At 31.8% G+C, this 21,023-nt stretch overlaps 2 protein-coding genes across 13 annotated transcripts; one reads left to right on the top strand and one right to left on the bottom strand.

The window, feature by feature from the left end:
* Window positions 1-536: 536 nt before the first annotated feature.
* On the bottom strand, window positions 537-7,115 carry LOC110605363 (receptor-like protein 4). Of its 3 annotated transcripts, XM_021743876.2 has the most exons (9): window positions 6,830-7,115; window positions 4,806-5,873; window positions 3,025-3,172; window positions 2,449-2,520; window positions 2,259-2,330; window positions 1,923-1,994; window positions 1,769-1,846; window positions 1,398-1,579; window positions 537-1,147 (listed from the first exon to the last, which is right to left on the bottom strand). In XM_021743876.2, the coding sequence occupies exons 1-9, from the start codon at window positions 6,909-6,911 to the stop codon at window positions 1,026-1,028; spliced, it is 1,896 nt and encodes a 631-aa protein (XP_021599568.1). In that variant the 5' UTR covers window positions 6,912-7,115; the 3' UTR covers window positions 537-1,025. The 3 variants fall into 3 exon arrangements, with proteins under 3 accessions (XP_021599568.1, XP_021599569.1, XP_043808555.1); XM_021743877.2 differs by lacking the exon at window positions 2,259-2,330; XM_043952620.1 differs by lacking the exons at window positions 1,923-1,994; window positions 2,259-2,330.
* Window positions 7,116-13,211: 6,096 nt separating this feature from the next.
* On the top strand, window positions 13,212-20,489 carry LOC110604768 (major centromere autoantigen B-like). 10 transcript variants are annotated; one of them, XR_006349140.1, is made up of 5 exons: window positions 13,212-13,630; window positions 17,586-17,819; window positions 17,927-18,107; window positions 18,375-18,448; window positions 19,709-20,489. XR_006349140.1 is itself a non-coding variant. In XM_021743061.2 (3 exons), the coding sequence occupies exons 1-2, from the start codon at window positions 13,333-13,335 to the stop codon at window positions 17,609-17,611; spliced, it is 330 nt and encodes a 109-aa protein (XP_021598753.1). In that variant the 5' UTR covers window positions 13,212-13,332; the 3' UTR covers window positions 17,612-17,819; window positions 17,927-18,216. The 10 variants fall into 10 exon arrangements, 1 of the variants encoding a protein (XP_021598753.1); XR_006349138.1 differs by having other exon boundaries at window positions 17,927-18,124; XR_006349139.1 differs by lacking the exon at window positions 19,709-20,489 and having other exon boundaries at window positions 17,586-17,652; window positions 17,744-17,819; window positions 17,927-18,124; window positions 18,375-19,058.
* Window positions 20,490-21,023: the final 534 nt, after the last annotated feature.

Raw genomic sequence — 21,023 nt, 5'->3', positions numbered from 1 at the left:
AATTATTAACTCGATAAAGTCTTGAATTTGGTTTCCACTAGACTTAACAGTCTTTACTCATTGTACCAGTAAAAATTAGACATTTACGTTGAATTATTCTTAAAATCAATAAATTTTATTTTTTAATATAATATTAAATAATAAAAATTAATAGATCAACTATTATTTAAAAACTTGGCAATAAATGAAAAATGTAAATAAGTATATCTTTGTGAGAAAGAGATACACTGGACAATATCAAGAATCACTACACTCGTATTTAAAATCTTATAACATTTTAAATACCTGAAATCTTAACTACTCAAACCCATTGAAAATATGATTATTATTACTTGAATATTTGATTTATATATTTCAATTAAGAATCCAGGAAAATTTCATTAATATTAAAAAAAGATTTGAATAATGATGGACTAACACATAAAATAATTTGAGTCTGAACCAACTTGAACATTTATAGGGCCAATCAGTGGTTTTCATAATGAACATTAAGCTGGCACTACGCAACCCAACCAACCACTTGAAGATGAAAACCATAAAAAGAAAAGAGCAGTGGGCGAGCCGCTGCACAGTTTCATGTATTCATTTTTCAAAATAGAACGAGAACCAAGAACCAGTTGTGTAACCTCTTGTCCTCTCTACCTGACAATATGTGACGTCATGCTCATGGTTCCACGACTTCAATGATACGTTCCTTTGAAACTAGATATGAAATGTAAAGAACAGGGAAACATTTGAAATTTACCCATAGGCATCAGTTCTTAACTTTACAGCATTCCTTTGCCGGAATGGAACCAAAGAATTCAAAAGAATATACATTGCTTTTCAGTCTTTGTGGCATTTGATGATCCTAAGGATGGATGCTTCGGTGTTTCTACCCAATTTCTCCAACTTCACTGTACAAAACTATCGACGAATGTGCACATCAGCTGAATCAATCACCAGGTCTTGGGACTCATGTTCAGACGCAAATCCAATTCCAGAAAACAAAATTGTACGTGTTTTCTGAGGTGATGGTTGATTAATCATGACAGTAAGCTAGGCCCATTCTCAGCGGCTGTCCGTGCATAGCCATAATTATGATGCCTTGACATCTGGATATCATGCGTTGTTTGGGTCCTTGATTTTGCATAAGGAGCACCTCTTGCTGTTAAAGATAAAAGAAGGTAGGATGTAAATTTGCACACAACAAAAATCTTATCTGACTTCTCATTTTCTACAACTGCATGGTCAGAGACCATTCTGTTTACTTGTACGTTAGGAAATCAAGGGGAAGAATTAGGATGTAGATTAGCTTAGTTGCCCACACTATCCAACACCAAATGTGAGGAATTCACAATTTGTTAAGAGTGATATACAAATAATCATGCTGTCATTATCCTTGTGTTTGAACTTACCAGCAATCTGCTGTGCACGAAGAATATTCTGTCTTCTTTTCCACCAACACATCAAACATATAACCATAAAGAGGAATGCCACAGATACACCAAAGGCAATGCCAATTTTTGCACCAGCAGAAAGGTGCGGCCCGCATGTACGTAATCCAGGTATACCGCAAAGACCTGAATTATCGGTGAAACTGTAAAAGAGAAAGTAAGTATTCTTGTAAACTTGTTAAGTAATGAAACTATGGACTTTCCTTCCCTCATCAGTCTCACACATGAAGGAAACTTAACCTAGGTACATGCATATATGCTTTCTTAACATGTTATTATATATACAATCAAAGCCAGTAAAGTTTCTAGGAGCAACAATTTAAAGAGCTTACTTGAAGCTAGCACCATGCAGAAGCCTTCCTCCCAGTGGAGCTGGGACTCTTCCAGATAGAGAGTTGCCATTGAGATTCCTGCACCAACTTGAATTAGAGTCATATTCTGAATATTTAAAAAATATCAATTAATTAGCCATGGGAAAGATCTTACAATCTCCGCAATGACATCAACTGTCCAATGCTGTCAGGAATTGAGCCATTGAAAAAGTTGTAAGAGAGGTCCCTGCCATGCAACTAGATGTGATAAGGCAAAATGTTGATGCAATCGACTCTAACTCAAAGAAATTCAATATGATAGTATGCAACTGAGCACAAACGCGGCAAAATTAATAGAGCAATAATTCTATGTATTGTCCTTGTTTTCCAAGAAATAATTTTGCATGAATATTAGCTTGTAAAATTAAATCTTTTTTTCTACCAAACCATTAGCAGCTACTACATCAAGCTAGGCAGCTAACAATGTAACAAGTGAACAAGTTACACTTACAGTACTTCTAAGGTGGTTATCATTCCAATTGATGATGGAATAGTCCCACGAATGTTGTTACTACTTAAGTTTCTGTAAATGCCCAAAGTTAAACAAATGTAAGAGCTGCCAAGCATACAAAGTTCTCAAAAGCATCAATACTAACAAGCAGTTTCTAATTAAACTAAAAGGAGATATGTGTTACACTTACATGCTCTGTAAATGATGAAGCCCAGATATGCCACTGGGCAGGAAACCCCTCAAACCTTGGTTGTCAAGACCACTGAACATGGAGAAGCTAACATCTTAGTATCTTAAGCATCCATTAGCTGTATTCAATGTCAAACTAACTACAGGAGGATTGCTCAATAGTTCAAACAGTTGTAGAAAAAAAGTAAAAGGTACAACCAATAAAAACATGCCTAACAAACCAAATGGATTTCTTGTTAAATTTTCAAAAGAAGATTTCATGCAACAGGTGAGCAGGAGCTAGTCATCAATAGCTTTAAGAATTTCCCAATTCACCTTATCAGGAAAAAATAGTAGATATACTGTGAGAAGCCAGAGAGGCTATGCAACCATGAGACTAACATACTACAAAGTCAACTGCACAATATGTCCAGTACCAACATCAAGATGGCATGGTTTTCAAACTTGTACCAACAGAAGGCCAACTAAGAAGGTAACGATAAGCAAAACAGAGGAGGACAAAATTCAGCATATCCCAGGAATTCAATGGAAGCAAATGGAATAAAAATGAAAACAAGGTAAAGGAAACAGAAAGTACAGTCCATCAATGACCCATCTGTTGCTAGTTCTGTCATATTGACAATCTGCTCCACTCCATGGATGTTGTTGGGGAACACATGGATCACCATTCCAGCCAAACCGAAGTGGAAGGCCCAATGCACCCTTTACTGCCTGTAAAGCCCTAACTGGAATAAAGAAGAGTATCAAATTAGGATTACATATGTTTCCAATTACTGGAAGGCTGATCTTTATTTTATGAATTGAATTGCAAAGCCAATTTGCTACCCAAAAAGCCAATTTACAGCATGCATTGAAAATTGAAAAATGAAAAATAATTTCTCCAAATATGTGTTTCACAGTAATGCAAATAATCACTGGTAGATATAAAACCATATGATCAATCACCTATGTTATCATCTAACAATAGAAAATATGGCACAGTGACAGACAAAAATCAAAAGCAATAAAAAGTCAACAGCTACCAAAGCATGGAATGGTGGAATAACTGTTCAAAAGATGACCAAACAAAAATAACAACAGGAGTGATCCAAAACAGCCATAGTCCTGGAGAAAAGATTTTCATGGTATTTTACCAATTATTCTCATGATGGAAAACTTTATTAGGATGCTTTCCTCCTTTGATTAGAGGAAGAAAGTTTTGAGCATTTGGTGGAGGGAGTATTGCTATTGGTAAGAATAGAATTCCCTTTCAATATAAGGTTATCTTGATATTATGTTGTACAAGTCAAACATAATTTTAAGTAAAATGAGCTTTTTATACACACACACACAATCTAAAATCAATTTACTTTTAAAACCTTATATTTATTATTTTCCTCTACTCCAAATTTTCTTTTCTTTATGTGGTAGACAATAGGCCTATATCTTTTTTCACTTTTATATAATAAATTTGTCAAAATTCAAAATTGTTACATGTCCTTTCCACTCTGCCAAAGCATTCCCAAATCTTACTCCATTAATATACCATTAATTAAAATCCCAAACCACATCAAATTATTCCGGCGGTTTCACTTTCAATTCACAATATGCATTACAAAACTCTTTCCCTAACTGCCAGAATACCAGCAACTTTTAAGCCTCATCAATTTGATTTCTCCTAATTTCACCATTTTCTAACCACATCAAGTCCCAAAAAACTAAACCATTTTTTCTTTGCCTATTTACTGAAATTGAGCTCATATTCAGACAGATAATGTATCTTGCATTGTGCTCTTTTTCCTATTTGATAATACAGTTAAAATACTATAGTACATTAAGCTATGCTGACCTTAAGTATATTATAACTTCACCATTTCTACATTCTCCTCTTCCAGATGAGGTGCAGTGGTAGATTTCCTTAAACGGCTCGAGACTGATTACAGGTTACATATTATAATGGTATTATCAACAAAACATGGCTTCAGGGTTATGTCATGAAGAGAAAGTAAAGGATGCTAAACAACAGAGAAGCCAATTGAATTTTCTCATTCCCTTGTTACCATGAATTGACATGAGCCAGTGGTTTTTCTTCAAGGAAATCACCTCCACATATATGCAAATCAAAAAACTGCTAGATGCCATGTATGCAAACAAAATTGAACTTCAAGTAAAAATATTGAATAATTACCCATTAAAAAACACAGCATAATTAGAGAGTGGGCACTGAATATCATAGCAGCATTATAACCTTAGTGAAGTGAATAATGATACACGCATGCATATGCCTCAATGCACATAGATGTGTTGAATGCCCAATTCTGGACATAAAGCATAAACAAACTTAAACACATAGCAATAACAGGTGCATGATCATTATACCTTCTTCCAATATGGTTTTGGACTCGGCTGCGATGACCTCAAATACCTCAATGGCATTAATTATGGCATGGTTGCCTTCTTTAGGGTGCAGGGTTATTGTCAAAGTTCTCCCATTAACAGTAACTGTTGTGTTAAGTACAAGAGCAGTATAACGATCCCCACTCATTTTGGCAACGTCTACTCCTTCAAATACAACGTTACCATTAATCAGGATGTCAAATACTCTTTTCCCTACACCAGTAATGGAAACATCAATCTCAGCAAAGTGTAGCCAAATTGAGTAGTTTTTATTAGGATCCACATCCATCATATATGCCAAGTCTGGCTGACTATCAGTGCTAACAAGGGCAGTTTGATAAAGGGCTGCCGGGTAAAAGTTTGGAGCATTTGAAGCCTTCTTAATGCTATTTGCAGTAGATATAGCTTTATCAGAATTCTGTCCAAACGTAGTCATGCGACTCCAAAATCTATCCCCACCCCATTGGTCCCCACTATAGTCTACATCAAATTTTGACTTCCCATTACCACAACTCAATCGAGTCACCGTTCTGAGGATAACCCCTCGCCCCCACTCTGGACCAAAATAGTATGCTCTATCATCAGTTTCAATAATTTCAATTGAAAGGATTGCTGGATCTCCATGACCAGTGCTATGGAAACAGATTGAGGCAGTGCCATCTGTGAGGAACACTTGGGCTTCAGTAAATACTTGGTCATCACGGCTACTCCAACCTGGTTGCGAAGAATAAATCTGGGTGCCTTCGACAGAAATGTCAAATAGAGGTTCATTATCAAAATTAGGGTCAGAATCACGATGTGCAACCAATGCAAAGAAGACCCTCACAGAATAATGTCCTCTTGGCACTTTTTTAATATTGTAGCAATTGTTGGGACCTTCAGACAGGGGGAAATAGCGAAGAGTTTTAAGTGAAGGAGCAACATAACTTGTCAGAGTTGCATTAGTAGGTATTCCTCCAGTATATGCAAAATCCTTGTACCAAAGTGTATTGGTTGGAGGAGTACGCACATTTACACGAGATCCACAGCTGATGCGTATAACCCAGGGAGCTGGTAGAAAATAAATCTTGTAAGTTCAACACCAAAAAACCAAGAAGAAAAGATACTGGATCAGGAAAAAGAAAAAAAAAAAAAAAAAAAAAGAAAAAAAGAACCTCCGAGCTAAAGATAGCAATAGCTAAATCAACTTCAATTGAATATGAAACTTTCTTGTGTTATTTAGAAGTTTATATTTTACATTATTGTTCATAAGGCAAGCAAGTGTTTGACCAGGCTATCTATTTTCTCAACCTACCTAATAACGGACGTGATGAGAAATCATCAGTTTCAGCTCCTCCATCACTACTAAGCATTCAAACATAATGAACAATAGAGAAAGTCAATTGTTCATTTCTTTTTTCTCTTTTTTCTTTTCTTTTTTTTTTCTTGTAACCCAATTTTCTATGTACATTAACTATCCCACTCCTGAATTTGTGAACTGAGAACAAAATATAAAAGAAATAAATACTAACCATGCGTTTCCAGGTTCTTTTTGACACAGTTGATTAAATCAACATCAACTGAACCAATTAGCTATACGCAGTTCAGTTAAAGAAATTTTCCTTGCTTAATCAAGTTGCTAACGAAGCAAAACTATATTAAGAAAATTTTCATTTCATTTTTGTTTTTTTTTTTTTTCCAACATTTCCTAGCAAACAAGCAGATCCAAACTGCTAATTAAAATATACATTTCATATACCCAAAAAGTTCACCACTCATCGACATCAAAAGAGAAAATAGAAGATATAAAGCCATAATCAACCAAACCAGAAACAGCTAACAATTGATAAATCATATAGATACACATTCAAAAGATACATTCTTTCATGAACAAAATCAACAAAAATGCAAAGCGAAACTAGCTTCAAGAATCACTAATTGAAATCCTGAAGCATCGAATTATCAAAATTTGAATCACACAACTACTGAAAAAGAGAGAGAGAGAAAAGTTGAGCATAAGAACTTACGCTTCCTAGCTAAACAAGTGGAGAAAGCAAAACAAAATATGAGAAGCCATGATTGGAGAAGAAGAAGAAGAAATCTCGACATTTGAGCTGCGATTTCACTTTTCTGTGTTTTTGCTTTTGAATGTACGCTCTCTCTGTTTCTCTCTCTCTAAGGCCTCATACGGTCCTTCCTTGCAAATTGCAATCCTTTTGAGTTGTTGTTGCCTTTAAAGAGAGAGAAGGACAAGCAGAGTGAGTGCAGAGACGTGTGTGCAGAAACATTTTCGATTTTCTTTTCTTTTCTTTTCTTTTATTTTTATCTTATTCTCGCAATTTTCTTCCTTTGGTTGACTCGTGAAATGAGCATGTGATGGAGTGCCTGTGTAGTTTATTACCCTTCATGGACATTTTCAATCGGACGGTGTAGCTAGCTCATAGGACTACATCTGATTAATCTTCCTTGTCTGACTTGCGCACTGTCCCAGTTAGGGCATTTGCAGGTTGGCCTAGCTACTGATTCGTTTTTAGACGGGAACCGTTGATTCAAAGTTTGAGGAGATAATGACTTTAAATTAGACTAACCTTTGGTTTGGAATTAATTTTAGAATAAAATAATTCAAATGAATATTTTTAAAATTATGTAAAATTTTTAACTTCTTTAAAATAAAATTTTTTAAGTTACAGATTATTAAATCAATTAAATTAAAATTTTATCAAAATTTTCACTCAAAAAAGCTAAATGACTATGGCTTCAATTGGTTTTAAATGTCAATTGATTCTTGTTCAATTTTAATATCGCTTAAATCACTTTAAAATTTGTAGTGCCTTTAAAGCTATTACTTTATCTTATTCGTTGGGTCGATTATCGTTTTATAATTTATATATTAAATTTCTTTATATTTATTGGATCGATTATCGTTTTATAATTTATTTATTAAATTTTATAATACTTAATTTTAAAAAATAAAATCTGTAAAATAAAAAAAACAGTTAAAGAATTATTGAAAATTTTTTTATTAAAAACTCTTCAAGACTCAAATTAAATATAAAAATTTCATAGAGTTAATAAAAATAAATTAAAAAAAACAATAGACTATAATAAAATGATGATTTTGGGTTCTTTTTAAGTGAGTGCGATAAAGATAAATATAGCGAGATATCTTTTTCAGAGTTAACCTGCTGTATAAATATTTTTAAACAAAGTTAATATCTCTGGTATCATATTTTTTGATGAAAAAAAAAATTTTTATGCAATTATATTACATAGTATATTAATGATGGATTATAGAAAAATAAAAACAGGGTTGACCGATTTGTACTTTCTACATACGCATTTATCATTCTTTTATTGAATTAAGGAGATGACTAACTCATAAAAAGTCAACATTTTTATTTTAATTTCATCAGGTCATATTAGACTTATCCGATATATATAAAAATAAGCTCATTCTCATTGTTGAAATCGGGCACGTTGATATTCAAAATCTTATTGTAATATAGATTTTTGAGGAGTCCAATCTGTCCATTTCTATGATTTTTTAGAAAATCAGTATTTGCATTCCGAATTAAAAAAAGCTCATAATTTTTTATATTCAAATAAATCCAACTTTTTACTGTTTAATTTGATTAAATAAAAAAAAATTTCCATTTATGTGTCATAATTTTAAGAGTAATATTTTTTTATGTTATCACTTACTTTTTAAAGTAAGTTTTTATTTTTAATATAATTTTACTTTGTCTATTCATTTTTTTCTTACTTAATTACTTTAATTTTAATAAATTTTTAATTAATTTATTAATAAAAAGTGAAATAATTAAAAAATGAAAATTAATAAAAATAGGTTTTAGTGTATTATTATGTTAAATAAATATAGTGGTAAAATTAAAAAAATAATTAACATTTTTTATCTTATTAAATGACATATAATTATTTTCAAAGAACTAGCAGATAAAAGTAGAAGAGTTAATTTCAATTCTATTTTAATTTAATGTGTGAAGAAACGAAACTGAAACCGAAACCAACTCTTACGGCCGGTTATGAATTAAACCCTATCGTTGATCTAATCCGATTTCAGGTTTAATTCAGGTTTCTTGGTATATTTCCAGTTATGGTTTTGTCGCTTCCACGTCAAAAGTCCCTGAGGAGTGAGGACAGAATGCACGTGACGAGAAAAAGATGCAATGTTCACGGGTGCAGATAATGGGCATTACAATTTCACGTTGATTTCCCCTTCTGATATTTGGGACGCTAATTTTAAATCGGACGGCTTAGAATAGTTGTCAACTCGGTTTATTTGACTTTTTAGATTTTTGACTTTTTTTTTTTTTTAATAACAACTTCCCATTTTTGCTCCTTCAAGGAATGACCATGTTTGGTGCGCAGTCATCGGGTTTACATCCTATTGTGGGATTCTAGACAAGAATTTTCTTGCTTTGTGTCTAACAATCAGATCCCACGAAATCAAATTGACTTTTTTTAGAAAAAAAATTAAAATAAGGTGATAATTTACACAATGGTGAACTTTTTTTTTTATATATTTCATAATATGTAATTTGAGAAAAAATTAATTTATTTTTAAATTTTATATTAAAATCAAATTCATTAAATTAATTTTATTTTAAATTAAAATCATATCAAAATGAATCATTTATGTGTAATTAAAATTTAGTTATAAGACAAATCAAGTGAAAATTGAAATGAAAGATTCTTCTAAAAAATGGGAAATGAGAGATTCTATAATTAACATCTCTTTTTTCTAAATTTTAAATCGAATTATTAATTTTAGTTTGAAATTGTTTTGAAACTGAGAGATAATTTAATGTAAATAAAAATAAATAGAAAAGGGTAAATACAGCAAGTTAGTGTTCTGTGTTTTCCAATTTTTAACATGTTTTAAAATTTATTCTGTATAAACATATTCTTAATAAAATGTTAAGTTGGATTTTCATAAATTTATTTAATTTTAATATTGTGAATAATCTATTATCATGTGAATTTTTTCGAGACTAGTTATAATATATAGTGAGTCAAATTGTATATATTTTATATCGTTGATCTCTTTTTACATTACGTTCCATTTAAAAATTTTAAAATAAAAATATATTTGATCACATTTTGTCAAATTCGAGTTATACACCAAAGTGTGTTACTTTTGAGTTATTTCTTTTGTAATTTTTTTTTTTAACAGTTTTCTCCTTTTGCTATTGCAAATCGTTTATCACTGTAGTTGCCTCTTCCTAAAGACATTTTAAATATTAATTTTGATATGACTTGATGAGATCAATTCTCAAACTATTGCTTTTGCAATTCACAATGATTCTGGTTAGTTAGTTGATAGTTTGATACTCTAGTGTTATGCACTCGCAGTAGGCGAAGCGTTGATAGTTTGATACTCTAGTGTTATGCACTCGCAGTAGGCGAAGCAATGACGCTTCTATAAATTTTTTGTTTAGCAACCGATCAAAATTTCTGTCATATGACATGTGAAGTTGATTATGTTATTATAGTTTCTACTCTGTCTCGACCACCAACTTCATCTATCGGGATATTTAAGTTACAACTTATGCTATCTTAACTATATTATTACACTGCACTTGTTTTTCTTTCAATTATATTTTCTGGTTTGACTAATATTATGGTAAATAAGTTAGCAAAATGAGATCTTCAAAATCAGGTATCTTTTTTACGTTTTTTCATACTCCTATTTAATTGTTGCTTAATTTTGCTACTTGTTCTAGGCTTGTAATGCATTTTTGAAGATAAAAAAAAAAATTATTATCAAATGGAAATGAATAGATGTATAATTTTTATAATTCTTTACTATTTCTATGAAATAAATGATAAAATAATAATTTAAAGAAAAGTATAAAAAAATATTTTATAATTTTATTTTTATTTCAGAATTTATAACTCAATTTGTATTAAAATAATATTTATGATATGATGTCCTTAACGTTATTAATAAATTCTGATGTTAGGCAAATAAAATATAATTATTAAAAAAATAAAATATAATAATTTTTACTTATTAATATTTCTAACATATCTAAAAATTATCGTAATTTATTACAGAATCTTATCATAAATATTATTTTAGTATAAATTAAATAATAAAATTAAAAGATATTTTTTTTACTTTTCTCTATTTTAAAATGTGAGGATAATTTATCCACAATATATTACCATAAAGACTTTACCTTATTTTTTGACACATTTTAATATTAAATGATTTGTAAGTTGGTAGAAATTAATTTATCTTTTTTCAGTCAGATAATTGAATAAAAACATATGATAAATTTTATTAAAACACTAATTATCATATCATCGAATTATTGTTGCCGTTTTGGTTGGTTGAGCAAATTTATAGATATTCAAATACCTTAGCTAATAGAAAGGTAATTCATTGAATGACGTAGGATTTTGATGCACAATCTTGATACATACAGTTAACGTTGTATTTAGGTGTTCGAAAAGTTTAAAATTACTAAGGTAGTAATTGCTGTAATTAAATGGTTATTGCAAAATAATTAAATTTATGTAAAATAAATACAATAACTTTTAGGAAAATTTACTTTTTAATCCATGAGATTTAACGTAATTAACACTTTTGTCCCTCTATTTTGACGATCCAACATTTAAGTTCTTCACTTTCTCTTCCGTCCAAATTCATAGTCCTTCCGTCCATTTAAGCAGTTTGGTCAAAGAGTTAAAAGTAAGATGTGATAATTTTTTCCAAAAATACCTTTTCTCTAAACATGAAATCCCTATCTTTTTTCTCTATCATATTTTCTCAATTTCCTTTTATTCATTGTTAATTTTTCTTTTTTTTTTCTCTCTCTCTTTTTTTCATCTTTCCTCTCCCTCATATTTTCTCTATTTCCTTTTTTTTTTTTCTCTTTTTCATCTTTGTTCTCCCTCATATTTTCTCTATTTCCTTTTAACATTGTTGATTTTTTTTTTTCTCTTTTCCATCTTTATTTTCCGTGAAGCATTATTTGAGAGTTGCAGAAAGAAGAAGAAGAAGAAAAAGAGGCATTGGGTTTGGGATTTTTTTTTTCTCTCTTTTCCATCTTTTTTTCTCCGTTAAGCATTATTTGAGAGTTGCAGAAAGAAGAATAAGAGGCATTGGGTTTGAGATTTTTTTTCTTTCTCTTTTCCATGTTTCTTCTCCGTGAAGCATTATTTGAGAGTTGCATAAAGAAGAAGAAGAAGAGGCATTGGGTTTGAGATTTTTTTTTTCTCTTTCCATCTTTCTTCTCCGTGAAGCATTATTTGAGAGTTGCATAAAGAAGAATAAGAAGAAGAAGAAGAAGAAGAAGAATCTACAGTGAAGAGACATTGGGTTTTGGTTTCGTGATTTTGAAATAGTGAGACTTTTAGTAAGGGTCAATTTTGTCAATTCACGTGCCCCAAACGGTTATTTTGGATGGAAGGACTATGAATTTGGACAAATGAGGAAGTGAAAGACTTAAGTGTTGGGTCGCTAAAATAGAGGGACAGAAGTGTTAATTACGTTAAATCTCAGGGATTAAAAAATAAATTTCCCTAAATTTTATTATAAAAATTACTTGAATTTTAGTATCTGTTTATTTATCAAAATTATTTTCTCTATTTTATGATATTTAAGAAACATTTTTTTTTATAAAAGATGTTTAAAAAATAAAAATAAAAACCATGTTTGATTCCTGAACCAACCTAGGAGTTGGTTTGCAAGATTGCTTTTGCGATTCATGAATAAAAAATTTCCAATGGGATTTATTTTATGGATAAAAAACCAAAGCTTAGGTTATATTTGGAGTAGGTAATTTGGACGCATCCTTCTCGAATAATTCTGCAGCTGATTTGGACGTGTGTTGTTATATTTAGCTGCATTAGAATCTTCATAAAAACAAAACCTAATGGATTCAAATAATAATAATAATAATAATAATAATAATAATAAACTTCTTGTTAGTTGGTGTTTGTGAGTATTTAAGAAGTTTTATCGTATTGTTATTAGTTGATAAAAATAATATATTATATATTTATTAATTTTATTATTAAATAAACAACTAAGTGTTGATTTTCCCTATTACATTATTTAAATAATTTTTTATTTTTATTTATTAAATTATAGTTATTTTATCATTTAAAATAAATAAATAATTTTTCTTTAGCCATTGAGATCCTTCAAATTATTTTAACAAATAATAGAAAAGGCATAATAATAATTTGAGAAATTAATAAAACTTAAGGGCCTCAATAGCACAAAATACTTTGCCTGTGCTTAAATGATTATTTGCATTTTTCATAGGGTCTTAATTTTTGGTTAAAGAACATAAAACGACGACGCATAGCCAATTATGCGATTCTCTTTTGATAGCGATGGCTGATTGATATGAGCATCGAGCCTAGACTCTTGATACTGTTGGGTCATTAGTTAGAGATTTTAGCTCAGTTTCCTTCTCTCTAAATCTCACACCGTTGTGAATCCATAACCCATACGAACTACCAAGAGCACAATTTCCAGGTATTCAAAATCTAAATGCCACCATCATCCTCCGCCACCAAGCGCTCTGATGATGACGACTACGCGCCTTCATTCTCTGGTCCACCTGTTGAAATCTCCGTACTCGATATAGACGAACAACAGGAACCTGAAATAATGGAAGAACAAGAAGTCGATAACGACAATAAAGAAGAAGAAGAAGAAGAAGAAGAAGAAGAAGAAGAAGAAGAATATCAAGAGATTGAAGTAGAAGAGGAAGTAGATATAGAAGAAGTTGAAGTAGAAGAAGATGATATGATAGATTCATCAAAGGAAGCTAATGTCAAACGCAACGGTCAGTTCTTATCTACGAATGATTTGGTATTTTTATCAGCAAATTGCATTGTGTTGTGAAATCGTAGTGCTTTTCGCTTCTGCATTGTATCTGTGCTATTGATATTCGATTTTATTTTGAGAACATTGTTTGGAACAGTTGGTTGAGAGACAGAGATGCTTATCTAATATCAATTATGTGTCTATTTGATCTAGAATATGCAACTAGGCTCGAAATTGCATAGTCTTTCACTTAATAAAACAAGGACTAGAAATTTATAAGTCGGAAGGTACAGGTTGTTCTCCAAATAGGAGTCTGCACGTTATCGAGATTCATTGAGGTCTTAGAACTGTTAGTAGGCTGGGTCGAGCTAGCCAATGGTAGTCTCAGTTAATTCTAATCAATTTGGATAAAGCATGATTTTGATTTGCTCAATTAGAATTTAATATTTTAGGCTTGAGGTTATCCATATGCCCATTGCAAATTTTGAGTTGATCTTGGACCAAACAATCTCCAACACTCTTCTAAGTTGAATCTAGCAGCCCTCTTGAAAATCTAAATCTGCCTGGGAAATCCTTGGTCAAATTTTTTTGGGTCTACGTTGGGTTTTAGCCTAGTCTGTCCAACCAACTATGCTACGAAGGATAGGACAAATTTCATAATATAGCACCCAACTTCATGCTTGGCAGTTGCTAGTTGCTCCACTAGATTTTGGCCTTTTCTATGTGTGTATATGTACATGAAGAATGAAACATATGACCTCATATAGGAAAGGTGGAAAATAATTTAATGCAAGCAACATTAACCTTTGAGATTGGGAGTTTGGGACTCATTTAGGAGGGTTAAGTTGTAAAAAATATTGAGATATGCAATTCAGTACCTCAGAGTCATAGACAAGGTAGTGACTCTGTCTTCAGTTTGAAAACCAAGTTTCATAATGAACTATTCCCTAATTTGGCCTTTTGGGAAAGAAAATTATTTGAGAATTTGATAAATGCATTTTGATTCTTGCCAAAACTGTGGAGATTGTCTTTCAAGAAAAATATGGTTTCCTCCAATGATGACTTTGACAATGGACATAGTGAATTTGCTCACTATTATTGCTTCTTTTTCCTCGGTGTTGGTTTGGATAATCATGAACTTCATTCTATAGTTTTATGGCTGCATTGCATAGATTTGGCACAAATCCTTCTGTCATGTTACTGGCCCTTGTGCTGTATTGCATTTTTCAGGCTTCGTCTTGTGAGTTTAGGAAGTCATTACAATGAGGTAGACTTTTCTACCTTATGTTTCGCTTTGCAGAAGGCAATATTGCAGGCTCATTTTATTTTTGCGAGAACCACTTAGAAAGGTGATCCAATATTGGGTTCTGTTTAGTAATTAAGTCTCTAAGGATTTGTTTTAAGGCTTCTTCTAGCATAAAAACAGGTGAACCTATGTTCTACAGAAACTTATATTGCTTCTTGATTTACGTCTTCCTCCATCTAGATATTGGTCAAGGTATGGAGTTTGAGGGGAATGACGGGCAATTGGGATTATGTTCTACTCCTGGAAGGTCTGAGATGGAGCTACCATATAATTCCCTTATAGAAGGTAGTGTCTGTAGTTCCGAATTTTCCTGTGCTTGGATGAATAATTGACATTGCAGGGGGGATTATATGTAAATCGTCTTAAATCAGGAACCATTGGAGAGCATGGAAAATGTGGTTCAGTTTTTGTGCCTAAAGAACATATTGTTATTTATTGAATACAAGATAATTGATGCTGCACCAATTCTTTTTTCGGGTTTGGATCTGCAAAACAAAGAGAACACCAAGTGTTTAGTGGGTAAAACCTTCGATATTTAAATCAGTAAAGGATTTAAGGGTGTATTTAGTGAAAGATTTAAGGGTGTATTCAGTGAAAGGGTAAATAATAAGATAGATCTACATACTAGAGGTTACTCGTATATTAGCTTGTCGGAAGTCTTATCCTAATAGGATTTGAAATCTATTATTGAATCCTAGTAGGATGATAATTCTGTATTTCGTTCTTATTTAGAATTCTGTCTAGAATAGTACTAAAAAATAGCCCATAGGGTATTCGGGCTTTCGGGCCCGAGTCCATTCCTTAATGGGTATTATATTAATATCAATAACTGCTTGGAAGTGTTGATGTTGAAGCTAGCTGGTGCTTTCTTTATTCCAATTTGGTTTGCATTTAAGATCAGGTTAGCCTATCTAACGCCTCCTTGGTGCATTAGATTAGAATCAGTCTCTTCACTTTTGTATGCATATGGGTTTGAAAATGTGAAGCTTATACTTAGATATGCTGTAGGTAAATGCTAGGATTGAGCTGGAGCAGCCTTTTAAGGATGAGTTGCAAATACTTGTGAACTGGCTAACCATGTCATTCAGCAGTTCACCTTGTAATATTTGCTTTGTGGTTGGGAGTGATTATTGAAATCTATTGTCATTTTTAATATTGGGCTTCAGTAACAATTGTTTTGCATTATTTATGCCAATATATTTTGATGCTCAGTGTTTTTATCTATTTTTTTGACTTGTTTTTTAAAATTTTTTTGTATATGCTGGTTTATCATATTTTGTTGTGGTTTTGACTTTTTAGTCTTCAGATGCTTGTGTTATTTGTATTGTCGCTTTTCTAAACACTGTCTAATATCTGGATTTATTTATGGAGTGAGGTACCCGACACTGTCTTATTTTGCTTATGACATCCCTATAGTTTATGAATTATAGTCCATAACTTGATACCATGAATTTGGCAAGGTTTGCATGATTTTCCTTTGGAGAGTTCCAAGAAATTTCACTGCATCGTTCATATAGGAAATGCTAATAGATGTGGTTTGTTCTGTTGTAGTTCAGAATCTAATACCACTAGAATGCCAGAATCCAGCCATGAAATACTGGAACTGAGTTCCATGGATTGCGATGGATGAGAATTTCACTTGTTTGGCGGAGAATCCCGATTGTTCGCCCACTGTAACAGTGATGGAGTGGTTTATGCTCGTGGTACACTTAGTTGGGAGTTGTTAGGAAGAAAACCGCTGCTAGAAAGAAACGTAATTTATGGTGAGAAGAAAATTAAAGGAAGTGGGGATATACACCAAATCATAATTTTGTATATATGATTCCACGCAGGAATGTGGATTGGATTTCAGAACCTTATCTCTCTTCCACTTTCAACTTCAACCTGTGATGGATTCTGGTTTTCTTCTCCAAGTACTTTATCAGAAATCTATTTGCTATACAACCAGACTACTAGGGTATAAGATACAGTTGCTGTGTGCTTTAGATTGCCCTCATCCCTTGGCACCTTATGGCCTTTTTTTTTTGTCCCAAAGGGAAAATGAAAAAGAAGGGATGTAAGATGATTGAAATACAAGTGGGAGAAGAACTAGTTTCCATCATCGAAGCAAGAATAATTAAAGGACAAAATTTAATTTTAGGCAAGCCTTGATTGGAACAAGACTGCAAGTGCATAATGATGCTTCCCAGGGCCTTTCTAATGATTTAAGATATAATCTTTGGAGTGTAGAGTTATCAATAAACTAGTAATGGTGCTTCAGTCAATGTGATGAAGAAAAATAATTATGGGTTTTTATTGAATTATGCTTACTGAGCATAATTGAAGCCTTTCGATCAAAGTATTCATCTCAATTGAACAAATGAATAATTCGAAAATTTTTAAAAGTTGAAGAACCTCAATCTAATGTGACTTGGCAGTTTTTTTGTGGCACAGTATGTGCTTTAATACTTGGCTTGTGAGCATGGCATTCCTTGCATGGAGAGACAAATGACTGAAGTATCTGACCCAATGACAAATTTGAAACAGCCTTATGATTTTGGTTATCTGAGACCTTTGTGTTATTGTTGTTGCCGTCAATCAATCTCTTGTTATTGCTACGAGTTGCACCTTTGGATCCAGGTTTATGTTTCACTTGCTTGGACTGATATAGAAACTCTTGTAGTAGCAGCTGTCCCCTGGAGACCGAAATATTAGCTGGGCAAGTCTTGCTTGGAGCTTGAGCAGCTGAATCTGGAGTAATGTGATCAAACTCAAACTCTTGTTCTTGCCTTTTTATTTGGATGACTGCATCTGTCTGAGAGGACATAGATCTCAAATCTTGAATAGATAGGAGGCCAGCAAAGGAAAGTGAGTCGCAAGAACTGCTATCTGCGGCAATATCCACGGAGAACTGGTTTTGCAGGTAGGTTGCCATTTTGTTGTGGACTTGGTTGCTAGAACCTGCAGCTTTATATACAGTAGCGTCTGTCATCTACTGATTGTTTTTCCTTGGTGTTTTTGCCGTTTCAGGTGTTGTCCAATTGAAATGCATGAAAAACTGAAATGTGCTCCCTTTTATTATACATCTAGGATTGACATGTCCGAAGAAGAGTAAAGCCTGAAACGAAACGACTGGTGTTTCTGGATTTGTTGTCTTCTTCGGCGGGATAGTTGGTCTGCTAAGGTGTCACAAAATCATAGCATGTGGAAGGTGTGTATTTTTCTCAGGTAATTATTGTCTAAATCCGATTTATCATTGATTCAAAGCACAATATGGGGATCCTTCCATATATAAATTATATAAGACCTATATGTTTGTATTTTGGGTCTATGGTGAATGGAATCAGGTAAAATTATTTTTTTATTTTTTAACTTTTATTTTTTCCCTTTGAGCAATTATTATTATTACCGATAAGTTTGAAATAAATATTCTAAATTTGCTTAGGGAGTAATTTTTGGTTTTTTTTTTTTGAAATAGGAATTGGAAATTAGAGGAGTAGAACCTGAGACCTCTCAGATTTACTCACATGCACTTACTATCATACTAAACCTGTAAGTGCATTTTTGCATGGCCTATAAGTGCATTTTTATGATGCTTCCAATTTCATATAGCTTTTAACCTTAGCGGAGTTTTCTTGTAAATTGATTATATAGCTAAATGACAATAAGGGCCGAAAAAGAGAACAAGTGAAAAAAAGATCTGTTTCAGCAAATTGGCATGTCTTCGTCAAAGCAGGCAATTCGTGGGAGAGATGATTTGCCTAGGTGAAAAATATGTCCATAATATACAGAATAACAAATTTTAATTGAGATTTCGAGTAGTTCATTGGTTATTGCTTTTGTAAGCTTGACTTTATGAAAGTAAAAGCTTGCTTGACTATCATTAAGATAAATAAGTAGCAGAAATTTTGATATAAAAATTTGATTTAATTGTTGTTAAATTTGTTATTAGGTGCACTAGAGCTGAGTGATGATTATTATTGTTTAGCAAAGTCATTATCGTTGATAACCTCTAAATGCGACATAATTTTGTACTGGTGGACATTCCAAAGAGGCGGCTTGTTATAGAATGATAGATATTAAAAAATCCATCCTTGTCAACGAAACTCTACTTGTCTCTTGTTTGATGGCTTAATTATATGCCGGATTTTAAACCTTAGTTCGAACTCGGCTGATATTTGGTGTATAACAAAATTATAGTTTCATTTTCAATTATCATTTTTAATACTTATTTATAAAACCACAAAACCATACATCAGTAGATTTTAAATCTCGTTTTCAAATTTTTAGCTGATCTTTTACCAGAAGGGTTAATCATGGACAACGATTGTAAACTTCTCTGTTCATCAGCTGCACTTCCGTCTGCTCTTGGCTGGATTAACCAATAATATTGTTTCTAGTTGATTTATATTTCGCTATATTTGGATAAATACTAATTTCTATGAATTATACTAAAAAAAATTATAATTTCATTTAAAACAAAATAGACATTTTCATTTATCTAGAAGTTTACATTTACTCATTTAGTCAAATAGCGGTTACATTATCCATAGAGAGCAATAGAAATCTGTTTGGAAACTTTCTTCACATCTTGCAAGGAATTCTTCTTATGAGATCTGGATGGAGTTGGTATCCACTCTTAATGCCAACTATGGAGATGGCAATTATGTTCCTCTGCTTGTTTTCCTTTCTATGGAGTATTTGGAAAAACAACAATAACCTGTTGTTCAGAAAGTAATAACATCCTAATCAGGTTATTTGATGGCTATGGCTTTCTTCTATGATTTTGTTTCAGCTAATGCTTCCATGCAGGAAGCTTGTGTAAATGAGAGCAACCATCCATCTTCTTAGTCCAAACCTCCATTGGGAATTTCAAAATCAATTTCAATGGGGCCATTGATTCAAATAGAGGTTGTGTTTGGTCTCAGCCATTGCCACAGGCGAGAATGGCAAACCTATAAGGTGGAGTTGCAAAAAATCAAAAGCATCATAGACTCCTTGACAGTGGAAGCATTGGGCTGCCTTGAAGTAGCTATGTTGATAAAGCAGTGAGGTTTCTAGAGAGTTATCCTAGAAGGTGACTCGCTTTCAGTTGTCCATGCGGTGATGGGCTTGCATTCTACATCTCCATAAGTGGATGTATTTAAGACGTGCTTTATCTCTCATATTTTTTTAGTCAGATTAGGTTTAAGTATGTCGATAAGATGAAAAATATGACCGTTCACTTTCTTACTGGGAGGAGTTTGTCAAATAATTCCATTCTCTACAATCATTTGACATGACCTAATGTTGTGGTTTTCCTCATGCTTTCTCGATGAATCTATCTTTGGCAAAAATAAATAAATAAATTCAAATGGTACCCGAATAAATTTTCTCGGGTCAAGAAGAAAATTGCTGAGAGCCTGAGATGGGCCTCATTAAGCTCATCACCATTGAGGGCCTAATCCGCGATCCCTTACAAATTATTGTTTGATCTATCTAACATATTTCGAAGTAGCTTTTAAAAATAAGAAGATAAATTAGATTTAAAAATAGAATAAAAATAATTATTATTTTTCTCTTTATTTTAATAAAAAATTTGTGGAGAGATTCCGTTAAAGAAAAAAATAATGAAATTAATATTTTCATTTAACTTATTTTACATAATGTCAGGACACACTTTTAAAAGAAAAGGAATAATAATGAAAAAAAACAAATAATATTTTGTTTTTATTATTTTTCATCATTTAGGTGAAAGCAAATTAAGAGAGCACTTAATGAAAATAATTTATTTTTCTTTAATATGAAATGGATTTATATTTAATTTTTCTTTATTAGGAAATGGATTTATAAATTTTATTTTATAAAAATAATGAAAATAAAATGTCACTTAATTTAAAAATATACTTTTTCTTTTTTAAAAAAAAGGAAAAAAAGGAGAAAAATGTAACAAATTATAAATTTTCCATATTTTTAAAAAAATTAATAGTAAAAATTTTAATGAATTTATAAATTTTCCATATCAATAAAAATATTTTTATTTATTATTTCATTTCCTTTTATTTGAATGGGAATCAAAATAAAATAGGAAGTAATGAAAATAAATTATGGCATTAACTTACAAAATTAAAATCCCATTAAATAAAAG

The sequence above is a fragment of the Manihot esculenta genome, chromosome 17 (genome assembly GCF_001659605.2).
Source record: "Manihot esculenta cultivar AM560-2 chromosome 17, M.esculenta_v8, whole genome shotgun sequence".
Taxonomy (NCBI): Eukaryota; Viridiplantae; Streptophyta; class Magnoliopsida; order Malpighiales; family Euphorbiaceae; genus Manihot; species Manihot esculenta.
Note: the sequence above shows the minus strand (reverse complement) of the source record. Positions and strands in the feature narration are given on the sequence as shown.

Bases quoted from the DNA above. Each gene is read 5' to 3' on its own strand.
- LOC110605363 (XM_021743876.2), bottom strand. From the start codon at position 6,911: ATGTCGAGATTTCTTCTTCTTCTTCTCCAATCATGGCTTCTCATATTT. The intron at 1,995-2,258 runs GTAAGTGTAACT...GTTGCATGGCAG, and splicing joins ATAACCACCTTAGAAGTACT to GGACCTCTCTTACAACTTTT. The intron at 1,847-1,922 runs GTAAGATCTTTC...AAGTTGGTGCAG, and splicing joins TTGATGTCATTGCGGAGATT to GAATCTCAATGGCAACTCTC.
- LOC110604768 (XM_021743061.2), top strand. From the start codon at position 13,333: ATGCCACCATCATCCTCCGCCACCAAGCGCTCTGATGATGACGACTAC. The intron at 13,631-17,579 runs GTCAGTTCTTAT...AAACTCTTGTAG, and splicing joins AGCTAATGTCAAACGCAACG to TAGCAGCTGTCCCCTGGAGA.